The following is a 9,679-nucleotide window of genomic DNA, read 5'->3' on the forward strand; positions in this document are numbered from 1 at the left end:
TTCGATGTTATTTACATGGGAAAGGGGACCCCCCCTTTGAGGCTAACTTATAATTGGAATTAAAAATTTTTTTCAGGAGGGAAAAATTTTTTCTTACTCTGAAAAAACTTTTAAGACGTCAAGCAAAAAAAAAATTTCAAAAAAATTACCCTAATACACACACACGCACATACACACACACGCACATACACACACACACACGCACACGCACACACACACACACACACACACACACACACACACACACACACACACACACACACACACACACACACACACATACATACATACGGACATTATCGTGGAAACATTCGGGGAAGCTTCGTAAGACCTTAAAACGTCGAGATATGATGAGAACTCGATTTTCGAAAAACGGGGTAAAACCAATAACTTCCCGATTTTTGAAAATTTTCAATTTTCTTTGCGGGAAGTTAAAAAGAGATCCGGGTAATTAGTAGGAACGTCATCAAATCGCGGGAAAGTTGAGCCAGATTTCTCATATACAGATTTCAAGGGTATGACAATTGTAAATTCAAAATAAGAAGTTACAAATATTAAGACACTAAATTTGCTTTCTTTAAAAATTTAATTACTTAGATCCTTAAACCTTGCGGATAAAAAAATAATCATCTAAGCCTGTAAAAATTGAGACTCGCTGCTCTGGAATGTTCCGCTTCTATGAACAAATGAATGTTATTGGTTTTAAATTATTTTATCAATCCGGACAGAAGTTCTCACGCGTGCCAGTTAACTTGTTTTAATTACTTAGAATTTTTAACTGCAGCAATGGCCCTTCGTCCTTGATTGACCCTTTTGATTGAATATAGATGATCGTAGTAGGTAGATCGTGGTATTACAGTAATGAATTATAGTTGGATACGAAGATTATAATAAACTTGCTTTTATTACACAGATTATTAACTTTTTAATGTAAACGAGAATAACTCAGTAACGCAATTTAACAAAAAAAACAAAATACTTGTAATGATAGAATACTTATACTTAATATTAGAAGTTGACACAGTTTTATTGGCTGCGCATTTGGCCCCTTAAATTAAATAAATTAAAATAATAAACTAAAAAAAATGAAATCTAATTAATAAACAAAAGGGCGCTACCAGGATTTTTAATCACGGTACCTGGAACCGGAACCAGAGCTGAGCTTATCTTACAGGGAGAGAGAGTGAAGGAAGGTGATCTGAAATAAATAAATTCTTAATTAACAATATATGGCCAAATTTATTAACAACAAAATGATTTAACAAAATGCGCTCACTCGCACTCACACTATAACAACTTAAGACTACAGCTTATTTCTACTACTCCCAACTTGACTAACTAACCAAACTGACTCAACTAACTCCACGACTTGACAGATTAATTACCCTGCACAGAGACTAATCGTATGCAAGAGCTCGTTAACTTGGCCCACAGGAGTAACGACCTAGTGACTAAACGTAGACCTAGATACTCCTGCAGCCTAACATACCCTGCTGCAGGACAACGATCCAGTGACTAAACGTAGACCTAGATGTCCTGCAGTTCACACACATACACTGCTACTCAGAACTGAAAATGACTTGTTAAAACAGCTGAATAATGAACTGGTTAAAAATAATGAATTCATGAGAGATTTATTAAAATCTAAATCACATGATATTAAAAGTTACTCTGAAGCAGTTAAATCTAATACTGTCATACCTCCTATTATTGTTAAATCAAAAAATAATAATAATTAGGACACATTTAATTCTGTGAAAAATAATTTAACTTTAAATACTACAATGCCTATTAATAAGCTAGTTACTGATAAAGATAGTGCAGTTTCAGTTCAATGTAAAAACAAAGTTGATGTCACGCGAGTGAAATCAATTTTATCTGAAAAACTTGGTGATAAATTTGACGTGAATTTGCAGTGCCTAAAGTTTCCTAAAGTAAAAGTTGTAAATGTGGTCACTGAGTTAGACAAACAAAATTTAATTGACGACATTTATAATCGTAATTTTTTGGACTTCGACGGTGGTTTTAATGTGCTCTCGGATCACATGAATAAATCTGGTAAATGTGTATTGGTGCTTGAACTGTCACCGGAGGCATCTGTATCGATAAAAGCAAACGGTTTCTTCATCTATGTTGCACATCAAAGATGCAGAGTATTTGACGTCTTTGATGTTAATTTATGCTACAAATGCTGCCGATCTAACCATAGTTATAAAAAATGTTCCAATGATGTTAAATGTGCAGTTTGTGCAGGAGGTCATGAAACCAAGTCATGTAAAAGTTCCGAATTCAAGTGCTTAAACTGTGTATACTACAATAAAAAGTTTAATAAAAATCGGTGTACAAACCACAAAGCTACAGATGCTAGTAAATGTGAATACTTAAAATACAAAGTAAATAAGTACATTGCATCAGTTGATTACCCAGTTGAACCTATTTTACCGACACTATTATGGTAGATAAAAACAATATTGGTATTGACTTCACTTTGGAACAACAGTTTGACAACCTGGACGATGTGAATAAACACCTATGTGTCAATAACAAATATTATTTGCATTAATGTGAGAGGACTAAATACTAACTTTGAACGTCTAGAGTGTTTTATCAAAACATTGATTATGAAACCTGATGTAATTATATGCACTGAAACATGGAATTTGCCATGTTTCAAAATTTTCTCCATTAATGGGTATAATATTTATTACAATCACAGCCATGTCAATAAAGCTGATGGTTTGGTGATATATGTTAAAGCCAATATTGATCATAATGTGCTAATCGAAGATAGAAATAACGTTAAATTTTTATCAACGGTAATTTATACCCAAAATGGTGATGTCATTAAAGTAACTGGTACCTACATATCACATGATGTCAACAAAGAATCTTATATTGAGACGATTGAACAATACATCGAAGGCAACAAATCATCTGTTAATCATGTTTTGGCGGGTGATTTTAACATTAATATATTAAGTGATGAAGATGTATCCAACGATTTTTTGTCCAATTTTTTGAATAGCGGTTATATTCCCTATTTTAACAATATAACTAGACCTAGTCTTTCCGTAGATGGTGGTTCCTGTATAAACAATTTCTTTATCAAATCTAATTTAAATAATATAAACTCGTTCATGTATACTAGTGCTTTTACAGACCACTACACATTATTTGTTTCAATTAGAATAGACAAAAGAGTAAATAAACCATTATTTTTACCTTGTATTAATTATGATAAACTAAGTAATCTAAGTAATCAGATAAAATGGAACCTGTTGACACTAGAAAATAATCCGGATGTTGCAATAAATAAATGAATTTTAATTATACAAGATCTTGTAAAAGAGTCGTATAGTGTTCCAAATAAGAAAACTAGAACTAAATTTAGTCCTAGGAAGGACTGGATCACAACGGGCATAATAACCTCGTGTAAAAAGAAAGAAATACTTTATCTAACTTGAAAAAAGAATAAAAATAGTATAATTCTTAAAGTAAAGTATAATAACTATTGTAAAGTTTTGAATAGAGTTATCAAACTTGCAAAACAAAATTACTTAAAAAATCAAGTGAATAATTATAAAAATGACAGTACAAAACTATGGAACTTTATTAAACGTAAATTAGGAAAAAATAGTGATAAAAAAGATAATATTGAATTTATTTTAAATGATGATTACAAAATAATTGATAAGAGAGAGATCTCTGATCATTTTGTCGATTATTTTAGTGATATTGGATATAAACTAGCCTCAGATATTGACAAAAATATCAAATATGAAAAAAAAACTTTTGAGCCTAATCAATTCAGTATTTTTCTCAAACCTACTTCGATTGAGGAAATTGGGAAAACTATTAAGGAATTGAAATTAAAATCTGGGGGAATAGATGGTATAAATAGCAAAGTATTAAAATGTTTATCAAATAAAATTAGTATACCTCTGGAACATATTTTTAATGTATGTATGAATGAAGGCATATGGCCTAGAGCTTTAAAAACTGCTGAAATAATACCTTTGCATAAAGCAGGTGACAAAGTTTTAGTTTCTAACTATAGACCAATTTCTCTTATATCTAATATTGCTAAAGTAATGGAAAAAATTGTATATTCGAGATTGGTAGACTTTGTAAACAAACACAAGTTAATTTCGGATAGACAGTATGGTTTTGTAAAGAACCATGGTACAAAAGAGGCTATCTCTTTTGTTACTGAATATATATACAACAATTTAGACATAAGTTGCCCAACTGTGATAGCTTTTCTCGACCTGGCAAAGGCATTTGATACTGTTAACCATGCAATTTTACTAGTCAAACTTGAAGCATATGGAATTAGAGGTGTTGTACTAGATCTGCTGAGAAATTACCTAAATGACAGAACTTAAACTGTAAAAGTGAATAACATATCAAGTAAGGAAAGATATGTAAAAGTGGGTGTCCCTCAGGGCACGATTTTAGGACCACTTTTATTTATTCTTTATATTAATAACATATTCAAAGTGGTTTTATGCAACTCACTAGTCTCATATGCTGACGATACTGCTGTCTTATGCTCTGCTAAATGTTGGTCGGATGTTCAGTCTTTAATTACTACTTGGCTGAATGATATTAACTTGTGGATGTGTGCCAATCAATTATCTCTAGGGGAAGGACGGGCAAAACGGATATGTTAATTTGAAAATGAAATAACAAATATATATTACAATCATATCCATTCTTAACTTTGGCTAATAATTTTTTGGGTAATTGAAGTTTATAATTAAAGTAAAATAAAAATAATAACAAAGAAATTCTTCTTCGAAATTAAAAAAAAAAAAAAAGTCAATATTATCCGTTTTGCCCTACCAGGGCGGGCAAAATGAATACTCAGGTCGCGTAAAACGAATACTGATTGGAAAATACATTTCAATCAAAACAATCGTCGCAAAAATATCAACCGCGTCCTGAATATGAAGAAAAAAAATCAAATCTGCATCGTCCTTAACAACATTAAACTAAGTACTGTATACTTACGATTTAAAATTTTATTTTTTTTCCTAAATTTCAATATTTATAAAAAAAAATTCCCACAAGTATGCAAAACCAAAGCTTTATCGATAACGGTAAGTGTAGTTACATAATAGATTGATAGATTGCTGTCTAAAATGTTTCTATCGACCGACCAGCGATTTAAAACGATTATTCATTTTACCCGCCCTCTCCGTCTTGCCCGTCCGTCCCCTAAATATAGATAAGAGCTCGTTTATTACTTTTGGATGTTATGTTGATAGTGTCCCAACTGAATTTAAATTATATCTAGTCAATAAGGAGCTAAAAAGAGTTCAATTCTACAAATATCTGGGATTGATCATTGATAGTAGACTAAAATGGGACTATCATTCCAAAGATTTATTAACTAAGTTAAAATTTTTTACATATGGGGTATTCCATGCCAAATCGACCACTTTTGAACTCGACCCCTTTAAATTTTGCTGAAACATTTCCATTCTTTTCTACCCTTTGAAAAACACTTTTGAGAATTTTTTCAAATTTTTTTGGCCAACCCAAAAAAAGTTATGAATTTTTCAAAAAAACGGCTTTTTATTTTCAAATAGCCATAACTTTTTAGGCATCTACTTTTGGGGACCTTTTTTAAAAATTTTTGTTTTAAATGAACTTTTTGAAAAAATATATCAGAAAATTAAATATCATCAATTCTTCAAAATAATCGGCTTTTTGACCAAAACCGTTATTTTTGGAAGTTCGACAGTTTTTTTTTTTTTTTCTCAAAAAAAACTTCAATTAATATGACAACTTTTCCCGTCCATCTCGGAGTGGCTCGGATTTTTAATTTTTTATTCAATTGAAAAAAAATTGTCAAATTTTGAAAAATGGAAAAAAATTTTTTTTTTCTAAGTTATTTCTATAATAAAATAAATGTAATTTAAACGTTTTGTGGTATAATATCCTTAATTTATAAGCTTATAAAACGATAGTAAATACTAAGATTCAAATTTGAACATATCAGTAATATCGATAATCTAGGGTATGACAATTATGGACTTATCTATAGTCAGTATACTAAAAAAAAAAAAAACTATACGCTAGTATGTTTCGATTCATAAGTAAGGCTGTCACGCTCATATCCAGACATAACCTGTTAACCTTTTGTGTGATGTAGTGAGAGATTTTTGTCATTCCATTTTTTAAATAAGAGAATTATTGTTATAGTTGATTTGACCTTGTTTGAAAAGATAATTATCTTACTTCTACTCATCTACAGAGATTGGAATAATTTCATCGAGACATAATGGCATCAAAAATATTTTTCGATCGTTGTTGTAATCCATTTGATTTAGAATCACATTTTAAAAAAAAAAGTTTACGTCCAGCGACTGACATCATGAAAGTCACGTTGGGATTAAGTGATAATTATTTATTATGCAGTTCGTGTCGAAACAAAGTTTTAAAATTGGTAAAGGAACAAACAAATACTAGTAATGATACTACCGTTGATGCAAGTGATCATGAAGATGATTCTAGTGATAACAATGAGAACAGTGATGGTGCTGACAGTGATAGTAACACAACTGCCACAGATCTCCCGTTGTCCTCATCATTCCGTAAGTTTTTTTTAAAATTATTTATACATTACTTGAATGCATTTTTAGCAGCTATACGATTCATTGTTTTTTTTTAAGGTTCCTTGTCGTTTAATAGTGAACCCAAAGATTCACAATCAAGCTCGGCATCCCAAGTTAGTGCTGCAACTCAATTACCCAGTATAAACGATGCATTGCGACTATTAAATCAATCGCCAATTCCTTCAAAAAAATTGAATGATTATCAATTTTTGAGTAATAAAATAAATCAGACGTCTGACAGCTTGAAAAAAATTTTGCTCTCAACTGCTGACGAAGGATCAATTGATGACGATGGTGAAAATTTTCGTTCATTAATTGAAAAGCTGCACGATAAATTCAATGATAAAGAAACAGAAAAGTCTTTAAAGATACAAATCTTAACCTTGTTACCTGAAAAATGGGGTGAAAGACGTATTTGTAAAACTATGAATACATCAAGACATTTATCAAGAGTAGCAAAAAAGTTGGTTGAAGAAAAAGATATACTTTCAACACCTGAAACAAAATTAGGTAGGTATAGGACGACAATTACTGATCAAATATTATTGAAAATTGCGAATTTTTACAACGATGATGAGTATAGTGCTTTGATGCCCGGCATGAAAGACTTTGTTTCAGTTCGAAATGATGATGGTAATCGGGTACACGTCCAAAAACGGCTTGTTCTGTCTAATTTAAAAGAACTTTACCAATGTTTCCGTGAAATAAACCCTGCAGAGAAAGTTGGATTTTCGAAATTTGCTTCGTTACGGCCGAAACATTGTGTGTTAGCAGGAGCAAGTGGAACGCATACTATCTGTGTATGTACTATCCATCAAAACTTTAAGTTGATGATGCTTGGTAATTATCTAATTCAATAAAGTCACGTACAAGCGTTAGGTATTAAAACCAAGGTGCAGTTTAGAAACTTTTATACAGCCTACAGAAGAATTTATTGAAAACCTTTGTAGTGAATTGAAAGTTCTTCTACCTCACTCATTCATTGCAAAAGAACAAGCTAAGTTTTTAAAAACATTAAAGGAAACACTAAAACCAAATGAATATGTCATTATTTGTGATTTTGCAGAGAATTATGCGTTCGTAGTACAAAATGCAGCATCTGGTTTTCACTGGAATAATGATCAGGCGACAGTTTTTCCGGTAGTTATTTATTATAAAGTAAATGACAAACTTGAACACAGAAGTTTAGTGATTATTTCAGACTGTAATAATCACGATGCTGTTGCTGTTCATGTTTTCATCAAAATAATAACTGATTATGTGAAAAGTCTTCCTGAACGCTGTAACAAGATTTATTACTTTTCTGATGGGGCTCCTTAACAGTTTAAAAACTTTAAAAATTTTGTTAATTTGTACTACCATGAAGATGATTTTGATATTCCTGCTGAATGGCATTTTTTTGCAACTGCCCATGGCAAAGGTCCGTGTGATGGAATTGGTGGTATCCTCAAACGACTTGCAGCAAGAGCAAGTCTCCAGCTTGCGGTAGATAAACAAATAACAACACCTATAGGACTTTACGAATTGACTTCTGATCCGGATAACTTGCCAAATATCATAGTCAAGTTTTCTCCAGAAGAAGACTATAATACAGCATTGAACGACTTGAATGACAGATTTACAAAAACGAAACCAATTGTAGGAACTCAACAACTACATTGTGTAATCCCCGACAAAAATGGTTGTTTGTATGTAAAAAAATTCTCAAACTCTAATGAACATAGAATTTGTAAAATATTGAAACGCCAGAGAGAACATTAATGATTAAATTATTATATTGTTTTTGTAAAATCATTAAAAATTAACAATATTAATTAATAAGCTTAGTATTTACTATCGTTTTATAAGCTTATAAATTAAGGATATTATACCACAAAACATTTAAATTACATTTATTTTATTATAGAAATAACTTAGAAAAAAAAAATTTTTTTCCATTTTTCAAAATTTGACAATTTTTTCAATTGAATAAAAAATAAAAAAAAATCCGAGCCACTCCGAAATGTACGGGAAAAGTTGTCAATTTAATTTAAGTTTTTTTTGAGAAAAAAAAAAAAAAAAAAAACGGTCGAACTTCCAAAAAATAACGGTTTTGGTCAAAAAAAGCCGATTATTTTGAAGAACTGATGATATTTAATTTTCTGATATATTTTTTCAAAAAGTTCATTTAAAAACAAAAATTTTAAAAAAAAAAAGGTACCCAAAAGTCGATGCCTAAAAAAGTTATGGCTATTTGAAAATAAAAAAGCCGTTTTTTTGAAAAATTCATAACTTTTTTTGGGTTGGCCAAAAAAATTTGAAAAAATTCTCAAAAGTGTTTTTCATAGGGTAGAAAAGAATGGAAATGTTTCAGCAAAATTTAAAGGGGTCGAGTTCAAAAGTGGTCGATTTGGCATGGAATACCCCATATGTTTTCTATAAACTTAGTTTATTTATGAATAGAAAGACTTTAAAAATAATTTACCATGCAATGATTGAAAGTATTATTAACTACGGATTGATTGCCTGGGGTGGTGCTTATAGTACCACTAGAAATTCTATAGTATCAACTCAAAATAGACTGATTCAAAAAATTATTATAGATGAAAATTGTAATGTTCTAAATATACAAAAAACTTTCATTGTGAACTCACTCATCTTCTATTTCAATGATTGCAGGCACAAACTTTCAAATACTTTTTTCAATACTAGAAATAAGTCAATCTCACTTCCTAAAATTAATAAAAACATCACAAGTCAAAGTGCAAAATACACGGCCTTTAAATATTTTAATTTATTACTGAACGAATTGAAATATTTTGCCGGAACAACCAAATTACTGAAAATAAGTCTAATTCGATGGATAAAGCAATGTGACTTATGATTTTTCTCTAAACTACTATTATCAATTAATTATATATGTAAACTAGCTTTCTTGATTTGTATTTTAATTTATACCAGTCCTATGAACAGATGTTATGCATCTCTATAGGACAGATAAGTCATTTATTATATTATATTATATATTGATTATCTGTAATATTTTCTGGTTTAATAAATAAATAAAAATAAAATTA

The 9,679-nt window shown here is 30.4% G+C and overlaps 1 protein-coding gene across 1 annotated transcript; it reads left to right on the forward strand.

Annotated features, from left to right (window-relative positions):
• Positions 1-1,784: 1,784 nt before the first annotated feature.
• Positions 1,785-8,498, forward strand: LOC123259016. The gene is made up of 6 exons (XM_044719273.1): positions 1,785-2,455; positions 2,717-2,955; positions 6,372-6,602; positions 6,681-7,423; positions 7,503-7,763; positions 7,947-8,498. Exons 1-6 carry the CDS (start codon positions 1,785-1,787, stop codon positions 8,382-8,384), a joined length of 2,583 nt encoding a protein of 860 aa, XP_044575208.1. The 3' UTR covers positions 8,385-8,498.
• Positions 8,499-9,679: the final 1,181 nt, after the last annotated feature.

Source organism: Cotesia glomerata, linkage group LG2 (genome assembly GCF_020080835.1).
Source record: "Cotesia glomerata isolate CgM1 linkage group LG2, MPM_Cglom_v2.3, whole genome shotgun sequence".
NCBI classification, from domain to species: Eukaryota; Metazoa; Arthropoda; class Insecta; order Hymenoptera; family Braconidae; genus Cotesia; species Cotesia glomerata.